Genomic DNA, 23021 nt, shown 5'->3' on the forward strand with positions numbered 1-23021 from the left:
CGAGGTTATTCAAATTCAATAAAGTCTTGGCCTCAAGTGTAGCTTTAAAAGTAAACCACTCATAAAACAGTATGAGTGCTCATTCGGCGAACACACACAAACATATGACTCGGCCATCACATGGATACAGGTGTGTCAATGGAGGTGAGAAGGTAGTGGTGTAACAAAGCAAGAGTTCACTTTAACGTCTGGGGATTACGTAATATTTCTTGATATTCAGTGTCACATGAAGGACAAATTTTAACACCAACACTGCAGTTAAGAAAATAACACCGTAAGATGAACAAATATATTAGAATCAAATTAATATATTTGTAAGAAAAATAACATTTCATTTTAGGTAACAAATATATTAATCAGCATTTTTATTAAGATGACAAACATCTTTTCCTTATTGACAATGCAAAAGGGTGGATCATAAAGGCTTAGGACTTTCCATAAATGGAGGCGAACACTCCTTTATCCAACCTTCGAAAGAGTCTGAGCAGTGGGTCAACGGTAAACACACCTATGTTTGCTCACGCAATAATCAATCAAGATAAAGATGAAGTGAATCCATGCCACATTTCGTCATTACATAACCTGTAGGCGTTTATGTAGACTCAGATTAGACAAACAAGTGTAGAAGGAAATCTGTGCTAAAACCTTTCTTCAAAATAGATCCATAGATTTATTAAAGTTTTGATTTGGCAAAGAGAGCACTTTTATGTTTTAATCCAAAATCTAAAGAATGGTTTGTACATAGGTGTGTAGGGGAAAAAACAAGGTATTATTAGCACATTTATGTACTTTGCTTTTTTGAAGTTATAAAGTGAGATAGTTCATTCACATTTGAACATATATGTAGTCGCTAATACTCAGAAACTGCTCAGACTGAACCTTTCTTGGAGTTTCTCAGATCTAACTCAATATGGTAAAAAATCAGAACATCTTACAAATTTTCTCGGTACACCATTTTCAGATTTAATATTTAAACACCCAACTCACTGAGGTTGTGTCTTGATGACTTTCAAGTCAAACCAGTACATAAGTTGCTACATGATTGCATACAAAGTCAGAGCAAAGGGAAAAGTAGACAGGGGTTTCTGGTGGGTAAAGTGGAGAGATGTGAACACACATCCATATGACCGGAAATATTTTCAAATTAAAATAAAACTTTCTTGTGTTGCAGAAGCCAGTTTCCACTGAGATTCCACTGATAACATCAATCAAAAGAGATGATTGTGGCAAGTGATGAATCACTTTTAGCAGAGGTGTTGTGTTTTGAATAAAGAACATTACCCAGAGAACCCCCTGCTGTTGGTCCAAACACAGGGCTCATCGTGAACCCAGTCACCCACTGCACTCATGTTTACAGTGCAGCTTTTTTTTAAACAATTACTTTGGATTAGGTGAAGGGACAAACCGAAGACTGTATGATGGAACCCTCAGACCACCTCAGCATCCACAATGCTGACACTTCTCAGACATGCCCCCCTCAGTATGAGGATTATTGCTGTCATTTATGGGCACCTGGAGTTCTATAACTTGAGAGTACAAAAAAAAAGTAGGAAACCAGAGAAAAGAGTAAAACTATAAGCCAACTTGGTAAGTTTTAAAATGTATATCTGTTACTTTACTGTTATGAAACAAATTAGCCCTTGTTTTAGCTGATTTTGGCAAATATTCCCATTGAAAAGGGGCCCTGGGGTTGTACTGGTTAATGGTTCCAACCAGGAACCCCAGTGTCCCTGATGCGCCTGACTCAGTGTGTCCTCTTGCATGTCATTTCAATCCCTCTAACAACTGTTGACTATTCACTGATGAAGGTACAAAATCATATGTGTTTGTGGGATACTTCCACGAGGCACATTGTGAGCTTCTTTCTAAAGATAAAACGAGGTGCGGAAATCTCTTTCCCAGTTTCTGTCCCGCTGCTCTTTTCTCCTGCCTTCTTCCTTCCTCTGTCCTTTTCCAGCCCTCTCCTCTCTCCTCTCAGATGGTGTTTTCACTGCCTCATGGTCTCTGGCTTGGAAATGAGTCACTTTGGCTCTTTTTGTTTGTCCATATCCTAGACCTTTCTGGTCTCTCTTCAGTACAGTTGACACTGGCTGCTTAGGCCCCTCCCCCTCCGGGCCCAGACCTGTCCCCGGCTTCCAACCACAGCGAACCATCATCTTGTAGCTGTTGCTGGAAGGGGGTAGGCAGTAGTAGGGGGTGGGAGGAGGACGTCGTAAACTGAACTGATGCACGGTGGAAGAAAGATGTGACGAGAGGTCGCTGCTGTACTCATTACAACACACATCACACCAGTGAGACTGTGGGGCGCTGGACAAAGAAAAATAGAAAATGTGTTAAAGTGTAACTTTATCACTGCTCTGAGATTAACTCTGCACTGTCCAAAAAGTCAGCAAGAAGATGTGTGAGTTCAGATGTTCATCACCAGGACAGAGAAACACAACACACTACTTCACCACCTAAAGAAAGCACGACTACAACAATTATGATCAGCTGTGTGTATCCTAATTTAGAATATTTTCACATCTTGAATTTGCTGTCTTTTGGCCTAGAGTGTTACATGGACTTTAGTTTTCAACAGACTTTTACTGAAGGGCAGGTGGCCACACCTTCTGATTAGAGGTTTTATGGCATTGATTTCTTTTATGTTACTTAGGTCATGGATATAGAAGACACAGTCGACTTTGCATTATCATCTATGGGATGATTTTGAAAAGATGTAGCTTGTCGAGACATTTTTCCCTGTAAAATGACACTGCCACTGATATCACATCCTTCAAGTAAAGTTATAAAATTCAGCTAAAAAAACATATTTCAGAGCACACAACTATGAGCTAAACCAGTCCAGTTGAACCGAGAAGAACTACCAAGAACAACTCTGTTAAATGAAATTAAAACAAAGTCTGTCAGCACTAAAAGTGTTGAGTTGGGCCACTTTAACCACCATGAGCTAATATAATTCACTGCTGACACTGTTAAATCATGTTAGCTGAAAACTTAGTTCAGATTGTAGTATGTTGGCTGCAGATGTGTGACCGTTCTGGAAACCTCATTTTATACAGATGCTTCGCTAGAACAATGGTGGACACATTTGGTCAAGTTCTATGTTGTTTAATCATGTTTACAGGTCAATGTATTATGTTATGTGTGACTTCCCTTAATGTTGGATCACTAAAACTGTTTCATTACAAGTTCTGAGGGTTACTGGGGGTTGATGATAACCCCCCTGTTAGCACAAAAAGGAAATTAATAAAAGAGCTGCTCTGTAAAGCTCTGTGTGACAGAAAGGGATCCTAGATGGCTCACTTTTTCTGTATAGAGTGAATCACTGCGTGCCACAATATTTTCGGATAATTGACGTTGTGTTGAGACAAGCAGGATAGCAGGATGCAACAGGGTAAATCCATAATCTGAAACAATGACTATATGAAAAAGTAGTAATAAGTAATAATCTGCAATGTGTGGATCAGAGTACATGTCATCTAATATTATCAAACAGCACTATAAAAGAGATACAAAAATGTGTGAGGTCTTTTAGAAATAGTCACCAACTTTACCAAGTTTTCCAACAAAAACAATTACAGGTTTGTTTAACAACTGTTCTTCATCATGTGCACTTTGACAACATCCATTAAAAAAGCAAATTTAAAGGACATCAAAACCATTTGTTTATGCTGTGTGACAGATCAGCTGACACACCTTAACTCTTTTTAAGCTTTTTCATAGACTTCAAACTAAAGTTATACTTTGCTGATTGTGTGTTTGTATATGTTGACCTCCTTAGATTCTCAATGAGACAAATCAAAAAGACTAAATAAAATATATAAATGCACATTTTCTGCCATACTTTCGTATTTTTTTTTTCAAGATACTGTGTAATTGTGCATCTCTAAATCACAATCATTTGAATGAAGAAATGCTTGAGCTTGATTTACACTAAATATGAACATATGAGGGAACCGACCTGTTATCAGCTTGAGTCTCTCTCTGTTGACTTTCCCCATAACTTTCCAACTCTTCCAACACCCCACTGTGACCCGCTGGAGGAAAAACAGAAACAGATGAGTTGAAAAACACAAAACACCGACTCAAATCATTAGTAATGCCAGTTCTTCCAGACAGCTGCATATTTGTACCTTCCATTGCCAGGTCTTTGGCATCCCTGCCCTGCATGTCAACAACTCCAACCCAAGCTGCTCCTTGCTGCAGCAGAAGCTTTACTGCACCTCTTTGTCCTGACCAGCTTGCGCACATAATCGCTGTCCACAAGAAAGTATCCTGGGGAAAGGCAACACACCAAGTAAACCACATATTTCCTATACATCACTAAGCCCGTTTACACATTAAACAGTGAAGATAGGTACCTGGAAGTTGATGTCGACCCCATTTGAAAGCAGCTCTTTCAGACCAGAAATGTCTCCCTCGTGGGCACAACGCAGCAGCCTGAGTCCCTGAAGCTCTGCTGACCTTTCAGAGTTGCTCATCTCTCTTGGTGTCAGATCTCTGCTTTGGATACTGTCTGCTTCCCTACTAACTCTTCCATCCACCACAGAAACAGTTTGACTCCTCTGTATTTCTGCAGCTCTGACTCTCCTCCTCCTCCTCCTCTGACTTCTGCTGGATTCTCTGTTCATCTGTCTAGTTTGACACTCTCTCCCATCAGCACTCCTTGATGCAGCCTGCCCGTCGCCATCTTTCATTAAATTCTCATAGAATTGTCTGGCCTCTTCTCCACTGAGTGTGCTGGCTGTGGGAGACCTGTGCTGATTTGTTTTTTCAATCCTAAAAACATCCTGCTCACTGGCAGGTGTAAAACCTAGAGTAGTCATGGCAGTATTTGTAACTCCAAATACGACACGCAATAAGTTAAATTACTTCATGAAAACTCAAACAAAAGCCAGTCTCAGGAAGAAACAGACCATTAATCAGTTCCTATAGGACATTTAACAAACCATCTGTGTTGGTACAAGTTGGTACCAATAGTGCCTATAGTATGTAACTTCTAAACTTCAGTGACTGACTAAGAGGGAAAATAAACGCCACCTACAGTTTGTTATGGTGAGTTCTCTCCAAATGTACTCATTACTTAATTGAATTTGACACGCAGGGTTTCACATTTATTAATTAGATATAAACTACTTAGTCTTAGATGTTCAGTTATACTATATATAATAAAGTTGACTGGAATTGTTTCTGCTCCAAAGCTAGTAATGTCAAGCTATAGGAAGTCAGAGAGTCATCATTTTCTCTTGTGTTTAATTTCACTTTAGTATGGCCTTGCTCATTTAAAACTTGCTGCATTCTATAAACTAATACTGTTATTTATTTGACATGCACGCGAGAAATTTACAGTATTTCACGAGCCGTCAAATAATACATGAGGTGGCAGGCTAAGCTAATGTAGTTTTACATACCTTTTCTACAAGTTGTTGTAGTAGTAGCGGTTTTGCCTGGAAACACTGCATTCCACAATGACAAACGTCTGACTTAAAAAACTTGTCAATGGAATAAAACGGAGTTAAAAGAAACCAGCCGTGAAACAGCAATGTGATTAGCTGTGAGCTAACGGGGCATTAGCCTTAGGTTAACATCACTATAATCAGTTATAAAGACCTAAAATAATGCTAGTAAAACTGCCTGAACGTCCAAGTTCAGTAAATCTCGAGTTACCTCCGAACACTTGCTATGGAGCTGTAAATTAGGACGAGGAGATGAAAATAAAGGAGATAACTGAAACCATTTTAGCAGCTCTGTTAGCATTACCCTCTGTCGTTCTGTTTATAAACACATCTAGGAGACACGGTGCAGTGCTATCACCACCTAGCGGCCTGGAGGATTCAGTGCTGACTGTTGGCAGTCCACGTGATCAGTTTGAACACATTTATCAAACAACAGTCAGATGCACCCATGGAGAGTGAAACAGATGCTGTTTGCTGTAGTCATTACTCATGAACATATTTAATATTAAATAAATGGTACATTCATGCTAAGTGATGAGAGAGAAAACCCACAGTCTTTAAACTTGTGACTTTATCTGCTGATAATTTGATGTTTCTGCTGTCAGTTTGTAAACTTGGATGGACACCTACAGAGATGTTACAGCTTTCTGTAAAAGCACAATGTGGAATACACTTACAATGAATATTACCATACTCAGTCTGTGCATAAATCATAACACTTATATCTAAAATTATACTTTAACTCTTTAGCATTTTTTGTTCTTCTAGAGGTTTATGATTTCGACCTGTTTGGGGTTACATTGTACATGTATAACAAATGCACACTGTACTGTGTGAAGAAATAACAATTCCGTTATGATTTATCTGGGGTTTTTTGGTTTGTTTTTACCCCTTGGCCAACTTCTGGCCGAAGGGGTATTGTAATCATTTTGTCATCTGTCTGTCCATCCATCCGTCGGTCTGTCCATTCAACGACATAATCGCATTATCTGAAGAATGCATTGAGATTTATACTGTGGATGCATCTTAGCATGGAGCAGAAGCCTATTGAAAATAGATCACCTTAACCTACTTTTTCAAAGAAAAATGGCCTTGTGCCTTCTGCAGTTACAATATCTGAGTACTTTCAAATATAAATATGTAATAAGTTTTACACAAAGACAATCTAATCTAAATTATAGGGCAGTAACTTTCAACAGAATCTTACACTGTATTTGGCAGAGGGGGATTAAAAGTGCACAGCACGTTATATTTTTGTATGCAGTAGTGCACAGGTGTCAAACATGTGGCCCAGGGGCCAAATCCAGCCCGCCAAAGGGTCCAGTCTGGCCCTTGAGATGAATTTGTGACATGCAAAAATTGCACTAAGAAATTAACAATCCTTTTAGTTCAGGTTCCACTCTCAGACCAATTCAATCTCAAGTGGGCAGGACCAGTAAAATACTATCATAATAATCTATAAATACTCAAATACAAATTTCTCTCTTTGTAAATGTAAATATTTTCATGTATTTACACTAAAAAAAGTATAATTTCACAAAAAACATGAATAACTAGAACAAATATGAACAACCTGAAATGTCTTAAGAGAAGAAAGTGCAATTTTAGCAAGATTCTGCCTGTTTCTAAATGTTTTTGTGTATTTGTACATCCACTGTAATCTGGAAGTTATAATGAACATGTATAAATGATGAACTGAGGCAGAATATTGTTAAAATTACACTTATTTTTTCAGTTTGTTCATGTTATTCATGTTGTTTGAAAGGATAGTTTGTAGATGTAAACCTGTTCATAATGTAAATGTACTTTTTTTGCTCTAAAACATAAGAAAAGTTTAGAGTTGACATTATTGATATATTATTGTGTTATTTTACTGGTTCGGCCCACTGCAGATCAAATTTAGCTGAATGTGGCCCCTGAACTAAAGTGAGTTTGACACCCCTGCAGTGGTGTGTTTTGTGTCCCTATTGAGACGTTTATGTCCCATCAGCACCCTCCTGTGGACAGTTGTACCTCACCAATCATGTTTCAACTGCCAACTGTCAAATCATTTTTTCCTTTTCCAATGTTCACTGCTGTACCACAGTCACACACAGAACAGGATCATAGTGAGAGAAAAACATGAGAAAATGCTTATTACCTCCGCCAAGGAGGTTATGTTTTTGTCTGCGTTGGTTTGTCTGTGTGCAAGATAACTCAAAAAGTTATGGACAGATTTGGATGAAAATTTCAGGAAATGTTGATACTGGCACAAGGAACAGGTGATTACAGTTTGGTGGTGATCGGGGGTGGGGGGGCCACGGGGGCCCACTGATCTGCCTTGGCGGAGGTCTGTGCTCTCCGAGTGCTTCTAGTTATTTAAGTGTAAAGATGAAAGTTTAGATACACACTTTGCACATAGGACTCTGAGTGACACCATATGATGACAGAAGTCCATTAAACTTACCAAAAACTCCAAAAATAAAACCACTGATGAGGTAAAAGGTGAGAAAATACTCAATAAATTGAGTAAACATAATTTAAACTTGATTCTCACCCAGCTGACTGAAAGTAAGTGTAATGGTGCAAGTTAATGCAACACTGACGTTTACTTCTGTTCAATCAGAATGTGATACATATCTTCACAACCACATAGCTTTACCACAAACCCACATTAAAAGCTCAATACACACACTATGAGTATAGTATAGTTTTATTTTCATGGCACTTTCTAAACACAGAAACAAAATGCTTAGTTACAGAGAAATAACAGGAAGAAGCCAGTTATGAAGCTAAGTTTCTGCCAAAACCCAACTAACAAACTACATATTTCACAAATGCCCAGTGATTCACTAACAAACACAGATGGGTTTACAAATACAAAACAGTACTTACCAAATAAATATCCTGGAGATACAGCAGTAAACCTGTTCTGTTTTCCCAACTATTAGTTTAAGCTGAATTTGGGGCTGATGGTGGCCAATAGTTAATGCTCAGCTTTTTAATTGCAACTGACATTGAGGGAAAATAATACATAGCTCAAAAATAAAAATTGCTTCAAACAAGTTTTTTTCACCGTTAGCTTGATATTTATTCCCATGAGATGATATTTGGAGATTAACTGGCTGGCAACATTTTCCTGCAATCTATCATTATTATATCGGCTGTTAAAAACCCACCTAAATATTTGTAATACATCATACTGAAGAAATAACAACAGCATGTCCCACAAGTATAAGAAACTATGTCCTACAAAGACTTAACTCTCAGCTCAATCTTTCCACTTTGTCTTAAGTAAGTCATCTCCAGCAGGTGGTACTATCCAAAAGCACAGTAAAAAGTAAGCAAAGAAAGCACTGGCGTCTAGCAGGGTTCTGACAATTAATGCTCTCATTTTTGTGAATCCCATACTTTTTTATTTTTTTTTTTAGGAAAACAGCTATCATTAGCTAATGTGCTAACAGCAGTTAATGGTAGTTAGCACACTAATGGAAGATCACCAGTTCAGTCAGCCTGAGGGGAAATTACAAACTAAGTTTAAGTTATTTTAAAAACCTAAAAGATTCTGGGATTTTCAGAAATCATTTGTGGCTTGTATGAATTTATTTAATATTGGTACTATCTCTACTTTTATGATTACTGCTACATTTGACTCAAAGAGCCTCATTTACTTTGTTGTACACGTTATATGCACCCTGTGTAAAGTTTAATTAAATTTGTAAAGAAATGTAGTGTGCGTCTATTTAATTAGCATAATTTATTATATAGTCTTTACAAAGGAAAATGTGTATTTAACAGAAAATAATTAAAATAACCCATTCCATCACTAGTAATACAAAATAATCTAGAATACAGTTTATTTTGAAATATGAAATGTGAAAAGAACAAGTATTCCTGCATATCCACAGAACAAATCGAGTGTCCTGTAGAGGTCAGGTACCATATTTGATGCCTCTAGGGATGCATTATTCAGACTGATGTTTAAGTTTTATCTCCCAAGACTTTTAAAAAATCACAGACGTGGAATTTAATTGTTAAACTAAAACAGCCCAAACTAAAATGCAGTCATGCTTATTCGACCCTTTCTATATCTGGCAATAAACTTACAATATGATACATTATTTGGCAGAACTTGACATAACACCTGCACCTCTACTTGTAGTGCCATGTCCTGGTTTGGAGATGAATTACTTAGCACATTTAAGAGAAAATCCTCAGAACAGATACAGTGGAAAGAGTGCCAACAACCAAATGTTAATTGTGTTTTTTTGTTTGTTTTTTGGGCCAACAATGCTATGTTAGCAAACTGCAGGGCATTCATTTGTCAAGTTTTGGCAGGAAAGTAACCCTATAGGCTTCGACAGAAAAACTGGAAAGAAACAAACATAAAAGCATAATACATCCTACAAACAAAAACCCCCAAAATACTCAAAACATGACCTTTGACCTCTTCTTAGCATCATTTGTGTCCATCTCATCAGAGTTTCATGATGCACACTAGGCTGACAGGCACATATTCCAGACCAGTCAACAAGAAAACTGCAAACCCATAAAAGCACCAGTATGTTAGAGAACCGCTCACATGCCTGGAATAGTTTAATGGTGTGCTGACCAGATACTGTTTACTGGATCAGGGTGCATGAAGGAGAAGGGTGTGTATGAGAAGGACATGTCAGGCACAGGAGTACGAAGGATAAAAGACGACACCCTCATGCAGAACTTCTACTCTCTTTTGAGAGTGGATGTAGTAATACTGTCCAGATGTGGAGCTTATACAATACAGAAAACTAAACATAGAGACAAATCTCAATGTTATCCATGGCTCCACATTAAAGTAATTACAACAGATGAACAGTGGTTTTGCATATTTTATCCCTTTGACCATAAAGTCTGCTGACAAAAGGCATGGTTGTGTCACGTTAAACCCAGGACACATGGATGCATGGTGTAAAAAAACACAACCCAGGAACAAACCAGTTCATGGGGTGGTTTCCTCTGTTACGGTATCATGGCCTTTAAATATTCAATAAGTGACTTGCATGTGTTACAAATTGAAGATAGTAAGACAGTGCAGTTCCTTAAGTGGCCACTTCAGGCCAGATCAATTCCTTCTTGAAAAAAGAAAAAAGTCAACATCCCAGATTAAAGTTAGAGATTTAGGAGACAAAACAAAATCTTCAAATTTGGAAGAAAAACCTCAACATTCTCCGGTAAATTTCCAAGAACACACAAATTAGATTTTTACTCTCCAATGGGAGTATTTCTTTTGGACAAACAATTCTGCTGCTGTACAACACCAAATAATACAGCAATAAAACACAGTAAGTGGCTAAGGGGTTATTTCTGATTCTGTAACACTGGTATATTAATGACTGAATGCACTAGTGCTCCAAAGGTTATGTGTGGGCATTGTACAGGCAGTAAAGGTTTTATTTCGAAAGTCAGTCATTAAAATGTTTCTGCTGCACAGCGAGAACTGACTACATTTAGAGGGTAAATGAAGTCCACCTCTTCAGTGTACAATGGTCAATATTAGAGCATGAATCATGTATAAGTACAGCCCAAGTAATCATGGAAAACAAAAACACTTTTGGCCTCCCTGATAAATACTTCACATGACTGAGATGAAAAAGCTTAATTATGTTATCAAAGATACAATATATTGCCACAGATTTAAAATAGAATTACAATTTATGCATCAGAGCAAAAGTGTTTTCATAAATGTATGATTCAGTCACCTCAGTGAATGTTTGTTTTCACAAATGTGTTGTTTCTTGTGGATTGTTACAGAATGTTTTACTTGCACATTCTGTAAGACTAATTTAAATGAGAGGAAATTTTACATTTAAAGTTTAATTTACAATAAATTCATGAATATGACCTCAGAGAATGTTCAACTGTTTTATTGTTGATTTGTTTTACTTGTAAATATCTGATTTTAATCATCTCATAGCGTATCCAACATTTGTTTTTGAAAGGGACAGTGCATATAATGAATGAAAAATACAGGATTCTCCTAAATTCATAGTTATTTCCATCTATAGTACCCAAACAATGCAAGTTTCATGTAAATTTAGAGCTTAAATGTAATACTTCTTTTTTTAATGATCTCAAAGATTTTGTTTTTGCTGCTGTAAATCTGTGTTTTTTCTTGTAATTTATCATTTAAATCTTGCACATTTTATTTTTTCCCCTCAGAATACTTCCTTCCTCCCTTGACACAAAAATATCCATACATATTTATCTTCAACGGTCATTATGTGCCATTGTATATATTTGACATATTTCGTAATATACTCTGGACACCAAGTCTCTGTATGTTGTACAGTACGCTACCAGTCCAAAGTTTGGACTCACCTTCTCATTTAAATGGCATGAGATGGACCGCAGATGGCCAACAAGTGCTCAACATCACTGGGAACTCCTCTAAGATTGTTGGAAAACATTTCAGGTGACTACCTAAAACATGCTTTGAGTTATGTCACACTTTTTTTTAACTACATAATTCCATATGTGTTCATTCATAGTTTTGATGCCTTCAGTGAGAATCTACAAAGGAAAGTCATGAAAATTAAGAAAAAACAGGTGAGTCCAAACTTTTGACTGGTAGTGTACTTTCTTCAATATGAAAAGTAACAGAGACAGGATCCAACAAGAAACTAAAATATTTCTAAAGGCCCACATTGCAAACATGTAAAACCACTGAAACAAGCCGTCAGATGTTCACTGGTGTTGTGTTAATATGTGACTAATGGTATTTATTGATGTGTCTATTTCTGTCCCCAGTCTGAGTGAATGTCTGTCCACAGTGGGGGCAGGAGTACGGCCTTTCTCCCGTGTGGATCCTCATGTGAACATTCAACTTGTCTTTGGTAATGAACCGTTTGTTGCAGCAGGTGCACGAGTACGGTTTGTCTCCTGTGTGGTAGCGCTGGTGCATCTTCAGCTCCGTCATTCGGCCGTAACTCCTGCCGCACTGAGGACACTCGTAGCTGGGCCGGACCTCCATGTGCTGCCTGCTGTGGAGCCGGAGGCCGCTGGACGACCTGAAGCTCTTGGTGCACTGGGAGCACTGGTAGGGTTTCTCCCCCGTGTGGATGTGGACGTGTAGCTTGAGGCTGGCGGCGGAGGGGAAGCCGTTCCCACAAATAGAGCACAGATGAGGCCTCTCCCCCGTGTGGATGCTCAGGTGTTTCTCCAGTTTGTTCTTATTCAGGAAAGTCTTTCCGCAGACAGGGCAGTTCATGGGATGCTCTCCTTCGTGGGAGCTCATATGTTCCGTTAGCTCCGTCAGAGTCAGGAAAGCGTTATCACAGCGAGTGCACGAGTACGGCCGCTCCTTCTTAAACTTCCTGTGTTTGAGACGGTGTTGTTCTAAATCTCCCTTCTCCTCAAATGTTTCAATACAACAAGTGCACTGGTAGGGTCTTTCTTCAGTGTGAGTCCGCAGATGATATTTCAAAGCCGTTAACTTTAGAAAGACGGCGTCACAGTGTGGGCATTTGGACTCGCGCCTGTTGTGGACCAGTAGATGTCTCTTGTAGTGAGAAAGTTTAATGAAACGTTTGCGGCACAATGAACAGTAATATTGTTCATTTTCGTGGCCTAACTCGTGTTTCCTCAGAGCATATTCCACCTTAAACTTCTTCCCACACGTGTTGCAGGTATAAGACTTTTCATGAACCTCCATGTGAGCCTCCAGTTCTTGGGGAGTAGTGAAGGTTTTCTTACATTTAGGACACACCCCGTTGCTTTCCTTCACATGAATCTCCAGGTGTTTGATGAGGTCTTCCTGAAAAGCGTAGATCTTCTCACACTTCGGGCATGTGAAGAACTCACCGTTTGTTGCTTTGCGATGGGTTGCTATGTGCCTTTTCAAGTGGTACATCCGACCGAAAACCTTACCGCACTCGGCGCAGATGAGGCACTGAGGGCTGGATGGGATCGTCTTATGTGATTTGATGTGACTCGTGAACGAAGCCTTGTCTTTGAACTGTTTATCGCAAACAGGACATGACAGATCGTCAGCTGCATGAGTCTTTTTATGAACATTCAGTTCCTGCCACGTTTCTAGATTTTTTCCACACTTGGTGCAGATGTAATGCCCAAGGCCGTGCTGGTTCCTCAGGTGTCGGGTCATGTGGTAGGACTGGCTGAAGGTCAAGGCACAGACTGGACAGCTAAAAGGTTTCTCTTTAGTGTGGCTCCTCATGTGCCTGGCAAGTTTATTTGGCCCTCTGAAGCGCCTGCCGACACAGATCGGACAGAAATGGCCTTTTTTTTTTGATTTCAAGGCTTTGTCTTTCTTATGGCCATTAGATTTAGCTTCAGAGTCTTTATTTTCCATTTTCAATTCAGATTCTTCAGTCTGGACTTCATTATTCTCAGAATCTGCATCAATATTTCCTTCTTCACTGCCATCATCGCTCTCATGATTATCATTGTTCCCCAGTTCCATCGTCTCCTGTGTTTTCGCTTCTTCATTTCGCTCAGGTCTCGTTGGTCTTGTTGCCTTCGTGATGCCGTGTGTTTTGATGTGATCTAAAAACTGCTCATAGTTTGCACATTTTTCCTGACAGAAAGGACACGGCAGAATTTTTGGAACATGTGTCTTCTTGTGGTTTCGCAGCTCCATGAGGCTCCCCATCGTGACCCCGCATGTGGAGCAGACATGTTGGCCTGCACCGTGCTGGTTCCTCATGTGTCGGGTCATGTGATAGGACTGACTGAAGGTTATGCTGCAGACAGGACAAACGAATGGTTTCTCCTTTGTGTGCGTCCTCATGTGTCTGGCGAGTTTATGTGCATCTCTGAACCGCTTGTCAATGCAAATGGGGCAAAAGGGTCTTTTATGTTTAGCTGAAATAAAAAAATCCTCATCTTCACTATCATCATGATCACTGCTCTCACTAGTTTTGTCCCACTCTTCCTCTTCTGTCCTCTGTAATGTCGACGCCCCTTTCGCATCATTATCCTCTTCATCAGATGTTGGATTTGTTTCTACTTTACTTTGAGGAAAGTGTTCATCATTCTGTTCAACACCGTAGTAACGCGTTTCATTGCTGTAGTAATACTCATTTTTGTGTCTAGAAGAAGTGCTCAATGACGTTTTATTTGCATTAGTTTTTGCCTTGTTCTCACCTCGACGGGGCCGTCCTCGTTTGCGTTTTTGCACTGGAGGGTCTAAATCATCTCCTATGTCCACACTCACTTCATGCACCACATCATATTCATTCACAGAAGATTCCATCTCCTCACAAATCACTAAGGCCTTCGACAGAGTCAGAGTCTCCTTTTCCTGCTGCAGCCGCTCTTTGATTTGTGCACAGTTTGTTTTGTCAATCAGCTGACTCAGGATAAGTTTGTCCTCTGAATCTCCATAGTTACAAGGCTTCAGCAGCTCCTCTAACGCAGACACAAACTGGCCAACTGTCTCTCCAGGCATCTGAGTCCTCTGGTGGAATTTAAGGCAGCACTCCTGAGAGATCTGGTCAGAGTTAAAGTAAACGGTAAGAGCTGAGACGATGGCATGGTAAGATGTTTTACCCTGGGTCAGAGCCGTGAAGATCCGCTGTCCCTCCTGACCGAGGCAGTTCTGTAGAAGGAGACACTTAGTGGAGTCGACCAGTTCGGATTCACCCAGCGCTTCGACGTAATTCTCAAAAGCCTTAAGCCACTTGTTCCAGAACATCACTGGTTCCCCAGGTGTGGGTAAGAAAGACGGAGGAGGAGACAAGATTATGAGTACTGGTTCTGGGAGCAGCTCCATGGAAAAGTCCTGTTTGGTCACTTCCACGGTCACCTCACCCATTGTACATCACACTGTACGTTACCTCTTTCCAATGCAATCTGATTCCTTTCTGATTTCAGTTGGAGATTCTGATTTAAGACATCTTCCTCTTTGGTCTGTGTTCAAGCTGCTGATGCTTCATCCTGTTGAGGGTACACTATGAAAAACACAATCAATCAGTCACTGGGATGTTATAGTTATCAAAAACTTACAGAAATGCACTGTAAAAAATATGGACATGTATGTATTTATAGAACACTGAGTTTAGAAAAAAAATTACATTACATTATATAGTTTGTATCAATGTAGAGAAGTTGGTCAACTCATCAGCTTTTCCTGTTTTAAACTAGTATTTTTTTATTTTATTTTATCTGTTATTACTATTTTTTTGTAAATTCTCTTCATTAAATTTTTTCAAAACGTCATCTTTTTATCCATAATAATTGTTCAAGATGTAGAAAATATCCCATATTCCCCAAAACCTATGATTATTTGTTTTGGTGCAACTTATTGTTTCCAAAGCAACAAAGGAAATCATTCCTTTCAACCTTTGTGATTGGACACAAATGGTTTGTTTCTTCCAAAAAACGAACTATACACCATTTAGCTTCAAGGAGATAAATATTGAATGAGGAACTTGTGGATAGATATGTAAAATACAAAACCACTTCACCAATAACCTGATCGACCAATATTAAAACATAAACCACTGATATATCAGCGTTAAAAATCCACTTCTATGCCTCTAATGAAAACCTTTGCATTTGTCATATAACATTCATTAACAGGCAGGCAGTTATCACTCACATTTAGGATAACAATAATTCAAATGACAATAATAACAGCAATAGGAACATGAACAACAGTAATTCTAAACTAGCTCCAATTGTGAAGACCACCATAAAATAATAAAGAAGAAAACACATCAACTCCTCAGATGAGCAGCCAGTCTTTTAGTCTATTTTAGACAACTGTGTCCTTCACTCTGAGTATCAACTTTAACCATCTGGTTAATCATAGTTACAGTCCCTAAATGTTTTACTTAAGAATCAAAGCCTTACTTGATGATGCGTGTATGCATACAAACCTTGTAAAAAGTTGAATAAAAATTGTATTTTCAAGACATTTCTGTTCTTGCGAAGGCAAAAAGACCCATTAGGAACTGTTGACCTATGCTACACTGTGAATATGAAGTCCTACCTTCAAGGAGACGATATTGAGTGTCAAACAGAATTAACCACTATAAACTCTTTTACCCCCATGTCTGTAGCTCTGTTAAATAAAACCTGCTGAACATTTTCCTTCTTTTAACTGTTTTTAATCTTATCTTACATATTGTTACCTCCGCCAAGGAGGTTATGTTTTTGCCAGGGTTTGTTTGTTTGTCTGTCTGTCTGTTTGTTTGTCTGTCCGTTATTGTGCAACATAACTCAAAAAGTTATGGACAGATTTGGATGAAATTTTCAGGGTTTGTTGGAAATGGGATAAGGAAGAAATGATTAAATTTTGGTGGTGATCGGGGGTGGGGGGGCCCACGGGGGTGGGGGCCACTGATCAGCCTTGGCGGAGGTCTGCGCTCTCCGAGTGCTTCTAGTTTTATCTCATATTTTACTGTGTGTCTATTTATTTTATATTCCTGGGTCATATTTTGACTTTAGATCGCTTGCTTTTATTCTGTTTTAATCAGTGTTGTTGATTGGATGAACTATAAGTCAAGTGCCATAACCATGCACCAATCACCTAATTGTTATCCATTGATTGAACTGTATGGATCTGCACTGAATGGTTCAATACTGTTAAAGATAAGGCAGTATTATTATCTTGTTGGGAACATATTGAACAAACTGTTTTTTATTGTCATGTTTGTAATGTGTGTCAATGTACGTATGATTTGTTTTGCAGGAATGGGCACAAATTTCCCTTTAGGACAGTGGTTCCCAACCTTTTTTTGTCTCATGACCCCATTTTAACGTCACAAATTTCTGGCGACCCCAGACATTCAAAACTGAGACATTTTTTTTGGCTAAAATTAATTTGTTTTTGATTATGTAATAGTTTGCTATAATTTGTTGCAAATAAACATTAATTTTAGAGGACATTTAGCCTATATAATGTATATTATTATGGACAGAGGCAGAAAAGCCAGGTGTAGATTACTGGACAAAGTGAGAATTTTATTTTCCTTGGTCAGGATATGTACAGTCAGTCCAGTTTGTATTTACAAGGCTGACAATTAATACTGTACAAACAAGAACTGCAGAGCCAAAGAGCAGCAGCATCTTAAACCAGCAACAATGAACATTTGAAAGATAAACAGTACCGCAGTGCTTCAGTTTCAGCTTCAGAGTTTGTCATGTCTTTTATGGCTTGTGATTGTCTCTCTCAACTTGCCATAATTTTTTTTATTAGTAAGGTTTGATTTAATCAATTACTAGAAATTTCAGGTGACCCCATTTGAATTCCAGGCGACCCCTCGTGGGGTTCCAACCCCAATGTTGAAAAACTGCTTTAGGACAATAAGGTGAATCTGAATATGATTACTACTACTAACATTGATAATAATAATAATAATAATGATAATGATAATAATAATAATGATAATATCAATATCAACCTTTGTTTACATAGCACATTACAACAACTTAAGTTAACCAATGTGCTTTCAATAATGATAATAATACTAATAATAATAATAATAATAATAATAATAATAATAATAATAATAATAATACATTGAAACCTATAACTGCAGTTAACTTCTTTACTTTTTCTGTGCCTGCTTTTCTAATTCTCTGTACAGTTTTTAATGATATCTTTTAATTCAGTCTAATCTGAACTGTACCGTTTACATTACACTGGGGGTCCGGGGGCTTCAGGATCTGGTCCTGTGGGTCCTGCAGGGACTGGGGCTCTGTTTAGGGGCTCTGGGGGGCCTCCAGGGGGCCCCGGATTAGTCCTGTTTGTGTTTGCATGTAGTTCTACATTTCATTTAACATGGGTTAGAGCCCGTATTCACTGACTAAACTCTACAGACGTGTTTCAGCTGATTTAAGTAACGGAGCAACGTCCAGAAGGAAGTCACCGGAAACGTAGCGATACAGGACACTGCTGAATAATAGTGTGTTAAAATTAGCAGCATTAAGGAATAAAAAGAGGAGGAGGAGAGGGAGGACACTCACCGAACCAAACTGGGTCATAAGTCACGATGTGCCTCCGTGAACAGTGCACCGTTAGCCGGCTGCTGCTAGCTTAAAGCCGCCGTCAGGTTCCGCAGACTGTGGGGGTTCAGTGGTGTTTAGTACAGCCTGTGGATGCTACTGCAGAGGTATTAAACCCAAACACTGAAAAATACATCCGCCATGCTGACAGCCCACCTTCCGGACGCCACACACAAACACACACACTCACAACGGACCCTGACTGGAATGCTTCCGCGGCCCACAGCACCCCCACGTGGACAGGAGACGAACTAGACCGGTCTACTGGTTTTAACGAAACTAAACTAAACTAAACTAAACTAAACTAAACTAAACTAAACTAAACTAAACTTCAGAAAGAAAATAGAGAAACTTACGGAAGATTAGGGCCACTGGAAAAAAACGTCCAATAATTTTAAAAAAATTATTATTATAATTTATTATAATAATTTTATTATTTTTATTTTCTTAATTCTGACTTTAATCTCAGAATTTCTGAGTTTTAATAATAATAATAATAATAATAATAATAATAATAATAATAATAATAATAATATATTGGACCTTTTTTTTTTTCCCTCTTCCATAAACAACACTCAATCATATCCAATGAAAATATCAGCTCTGGTCATTTCTTTTCCAATTAATTTTTATTAAAGTATGTGAGATATAGCACATTTAAACAGAGGCAGATCATTAAAAAGAAAAAAAAAATTAATTGTAGACTGATGCTATATTTGGAGGAGTAGAGTCAAATTCAAGGATGAAACTAAATGCACTTGTAGCAAAGAAAAACAGATTCCTATCAAGGTTTTGACACTAATAAAGGTCAAAAGCTGAAATGTGTTCATCTAACTCTGGGGTCAAATAAAGTTGTTCTACTCTCTACATGCTGTTACAGTCCTTGATCTGCTGTGAGTTTTTGTCATTCTTTAATATACATTGGATATAGGTGTAGTTGTGCCAGAATTTATTTATTTATTTATTTTTAGATTAATTCATGTAAAAGCTAAATAAATTAATAAAAAAATGAGCTCTTATTTAACCCTAACTCTAACAGGGACTCAGGTAAAAGTAGAAGTATTCATTCTACTATAAACTTTTGTACTCAGAGCTGAAATGTACTCAGAGTTAAAGTAAAAAGCTTTTCTATACTGACATTCTTCCAAACTGAACCCCACATCATCAGTCTGTTTTATAGCTGTCCTGGTCTTCATTATAGTCTCCTTATCTGGTCAGTCTGGTATTTTTGCTGCTAAATCTGACATGTGTGACGTTCACTGCTCTGTACAAAGATGTGTTCGATGCATGTTGGTTGAATTCAGTGTTGATGAAGAGTAGATGTGGTGTGATGTCAACAAAGAAATAATCAATAGAGTAGAAAGCTCAGATATTAGAGTTAAAATGTAGAGTAAAAGTAAGAAGTACACTTACCTGAAAACTCAACTAAAGTACAAAAGTATTTACTTTGTTACCTCTGAATATGACACATTGACCCTTTAAATAAATGACTCATGTAAACACTGTGGTAAAGGGAACTGCAGCGTAATGACTGAACTTTGCTTCTGTTAAATGGTCTCTTACATAATTGATTAATAATTCAACTGATGGAAATGAGTTCATCGAACACACAACTTTATTCATGGAAATGTATCACGCACTGAGCAGAACACTGACAGATAAGAGCTGATAAACCTCTGACCTGTGCCAACTGTCAACACTTCCATCAGTCATTACACACATGTTAACAGTGTTAATAGAGGGTTTTGTAATATGTTGAACATCTGTTTGACATTTTGTATTTGCAAACCACATTGTTTGTTAGTTATATTTGTTTTTTTTGTTTTTTTTGCTAAATTTGAGTGTGAATCTAGCTGCATACGCCTCTGCTGTTAAACCCTGATGATATGTGTGGAATCTACGGGATAATATTCACTGTCGCTTCAGGGAAACAAACCACACAGACGCACTGTTTAACAATGACCATTTATTCACACACTGTATGGGAGTTAAAACAAGTGTGACAGAATGAGGGAGCTGCTGCAGGGTGGGAGCAGAATCTTTAAATAATACATGAACAAAAAAACATTGATGATTGTTTGCATCTAAAGAGAAGAACAGTGTGTGTTGTTTGGGCTGGTGAAGCTGAGACAGGGAGGCCCAGTCATTCAGGTTCAAGTTCACAACAGTACTTTCTTTAAATCTTCTCGTTATCTTACTCTGTACTCTCTCATTTACTAACACAACAAATAATCTGTACTCTGACTCCTCCATGGAGCTAATTTCCTGCCAAAAAGTAAAACAAAAAAGCTCTTCTTCTTCTACTCTTAACCTGTAGCACCACCTCCTGACAACACCACACAACCTGTTTTTGTTCAGTGTTGTGACTTTTTAAAAGCTAACTTCAAACGCAATGGACATTTTATGCGAACACACCTATCAACAGGTTGAAACAGTTGAAAATATAATGTGGGTAACATTATTTAACCATGAAAATATCTGAAAAACTAAACAAAAATACTTAAAATCTAAAAGCTCTAAATTATTTGGCATAACACTAGTGCTTCAGTTGAGTCAGCAGCACCTGCTGTTACAGAGGTGAATTAAACAGAACATCTAAAATCTATGAAACATGTTCATTTGTCAAGTTTTGGCAGGAAGTCAGCTCCACACTCCACCTCCTGTCCATTTCAGTGTACAACTAATCAGAACTTTGCACCAGTTCTGTATTTAACATCTGCTTTGAATTACACAAACATGGCCAGATGATGCACAACAGTAAAAAGGGGCTTCCCTGTACAAAATCCATCCTAGAAACACAAACGTACGATGATGGCACACTTCGCTTAGCACTGAACAGCGAAGATAGATGAACAAAGCCGTTCATGTCGTATGTACGCGTTACGCTCTGAGTTGGAAAAAAAAAAAATTACAATTTCAACAGAACGACATGAAATGTGTGGGACTCGGCTCAGTGCAAGCATATGGCTTGGGAGGCTGCGGAATAAGGAGCGCTGACAGTAGGCAGTAGACGGTAAAAAACATGGTTTTCATATACTCCAAATCTAACATCACACATATTGATCTCAGAAACCACGCTGCACTCTCACTGAGAATGCCTTAAGTACTGAAGAACCCCCCCGCCCACACTCCATCCTTTATCCACTTCAGAAACTGGGATTATTGATTGTTTCTTGGTCTCCTCAGCGGGGTGGTCTTTAAAGCTGACAGCTCCGCGTTTTTGTGTACATGGACCAGTCTGTCAACAAAAGCTGCTCCGTTCTGTGCCATCTTTCATAATTTTCCACAACCTTGAAGTTCTTCTCTCCCAGTGGGAGGTTCAGAGATGGCGTATAAGAGAGAGGGCATGTCTATTTGTGCACTTTTATGTGTGTAAATACAGAAAATAGAGAAGAAGCGTTGTGCAGAGATTCCAGATTCCACTCCCTCCTCCACATTTACACAGGCTCACCCTTTCTAGTTGCTCTTTGCTCTCTCATTGAAGAGTCTTTGAAACAGCGCGATCGTCTGGTTGTTTACGCCAGGTGAATGTGTGGAAACGACAACTGTGTGTGTAAGCACAGTGACACAGAGAAGTAAAAAAGTAGGAGAGCGACACACACTTGTCGACACAGTGAGGATCTTTGTGAACGAGGGGAGTAGGTGAGTGAGAAGTGTATAGTTTAGTTCTTTGGGGCCTGAAGGGCTGTTTTCTTCACCAGTCCATCCCATCGCTCCTCACCTCATCCCCCCTCGTCTTGTCTCCACTCTCTCTCCCCCTTTTAGTCCAAACACACCGGCCCACTCCTTCATTTTGTGTATGTGTGTGTGCATCATTTGTGCAGGTTTTGGTCTCTAGAGTCAAACGAATGAGGAGAATCCCGTGACAGGGGTGCGCGACCCTGGCGGGTTGGTGTTGGGGTTGACGTGCGTGTGCGCAGGTTGTCCGCTGGGTGTGTATGCACCGCCCGTGCTGTGCTGAGTCACCACCGTCTGGTAGTACGGCTCCTTGTCTGCGGTGGCACATTCCTCATAACCAAACGGAGCGCCGATGCCTTTGAGGCCTTTGGGCTGCCGCTTCCAGGAGTTGTAGTAGGTGGGGTCGCTCATGTAGTGGTTGACGAAGGAGTGTTTGGGCTGTTCGTCCTCGTAGTCGCTGTCTGTTAACTGAAAACACAAACACACACCACAGACGTTACATTCACAGTCTCATACATGTTTTAACTAAACTGCAGGTATCTGTACTTCAGTTTCCTCTAAGTTCAAATGAACATTTCAGATTTACACAATGACATTCTTCTAATCTGCAGTTGTTTCATCTGTGACATAATTCCTCCTATAATGTCATTTTTTCTAAGAGTATTGGGCCTTAAAACTCTGATATAAACAGAATGGACAGAGAAGGAACAGAATTCTTACAGGAAAACATTTTGGATGTCTACGATACAATCATAGTCATATTTTCATTCAAAAGGAAGAAACGATCACAACAATAGGACTGTACAGTACATACATGTCATAGCTATCTTAAACCTTTAAACCAAATAAGACGTTTTTTTTAAAGTAAAACTGTTATAGTGGATAAATTTAATGACCACT

At 38.7% G+C, this 23021-nt stretch overlaps 3 protein-coding genes across 5 annotated transcripts in view; all 3 read right to left on the reverse strand.

The window, feature by feature from the left end:
• Positions 1-350: 350 nt before the first annotated feature.
• Positions 351-5774, reverse strand: gpank1 (G patch domain and ankyrin repeats 1). Of its 2 annotated transcripts, XM_030140062.1 has the most exons (5): positions 4878-5774; positions 4362-4842; positions 4134-4275; positions 3962-4037; positions 351-2307 (listed from the first exon to the last, which is right to left on the reverse strand). In XM_030140062.1, exons 2-5 carry the CDS (start codon positions 4824-4826, stop codon positions 1866-1868), a joined length of 1125 nt encoding a protein of 374 aa, XP_029995922.1. In that variant the 5' UTR covers positions 4827-4842; positions 4878-5774; the 3' UTR covers positions 351-1865. The 2 variants fall into 2 exon arrangements, with proteins under 2 accessions (XP_029995922.1, XP_029995913.1); XM_030140053.1 differs by having other exon boundaries at positions 4362-5774.
• A 6184-nt stretch (positions 5775-11958) lies between these two features.
• Positions 11959-18616, reverse strand: LOC115427240 (zinc finger protein 709-like). The gene is made up of 2 exons (XM_030145736.1): positions 18405-18616; positions 11959-15382 (listed from the first exon to the last, which is right to left on the reverse strand). Exon 2 carries the CDS (start codon positions 15244-15246, stop codon positions 12184-12186), a length of 3063 nt encoding a protein of 1020 aa, XP_030001596.1. The 5' UTR covers positions 15247-15382; positions 18405-18616; the 3' UTR covers positions 11959-12183.
• Positions 18617-20394: 1778 nt separating this feature from the next.
• LOC115421076 (protein sidekick-1) overlaps positions 20395-23021 on the reverse strand; it is a 504319-nt gene continuing 501692 nt past the window's right edge. The window contains exon 46 of one of the 2 annotated variants that reach the window (XM_030136788.1): positions 20395-22589. In XM_030136788.1, coding sequence (XP_029992648.1) covers positions 22284-22589 — 306 coding nt within the window. In that variant the 3' untranslated portion in view covers positions 20395-22283. The remainder of the gene's footprint in view (positions 22590-23021) is intronic. The other variant, XM_030136797.1, reaches the window with a different exon arrangement.

Source organism: Sphaeramia orbicularis, chromosome 1 (genome assembly GCF_902148855.1).
Source record: "Sphaeramia orbicularis chromosome 1, fSphaOr1.1, whole genome shotgun sequence".
Classification (NCBI taxonomy): domain Eukaryota; kingdom Metazoa; phylum Chordata; class Actinopteri; order Kurtiformes; family Apogonidae; genus Sphaeramia; species Sphaeramia orbicularis.

Coding starts and splice junctions, on each gene's coding strand:
- gpank1 (XM_030140062.1), bottom strand. CDS start 4,826: ATGACTACTCTAGGTTTTACACCTGCCAGTGAGCAGGATGTTTTTAGG. Junction 4,276..4,361: donor GGGTCGACATCAACTTCCAG/GTACCTATCTTC, acceptor GCCTTTCCCCAG/GATACTTTCTTGTGGACAGC. Junction 2,308..3,961: donor GAGACTCAAGCTGATAACAG/GTCGGTTCCCTC, acceptor TTCTTTGTCCAG/CGCCCCACAGTCTCACTGGT.
- LOC115427240 (XM_030145736.1), bottom strand. CDS start 15,246: ATGGGTGAGGTGACCGTGGAAGTGACCAAACAGGACTTTTCCATGGAG.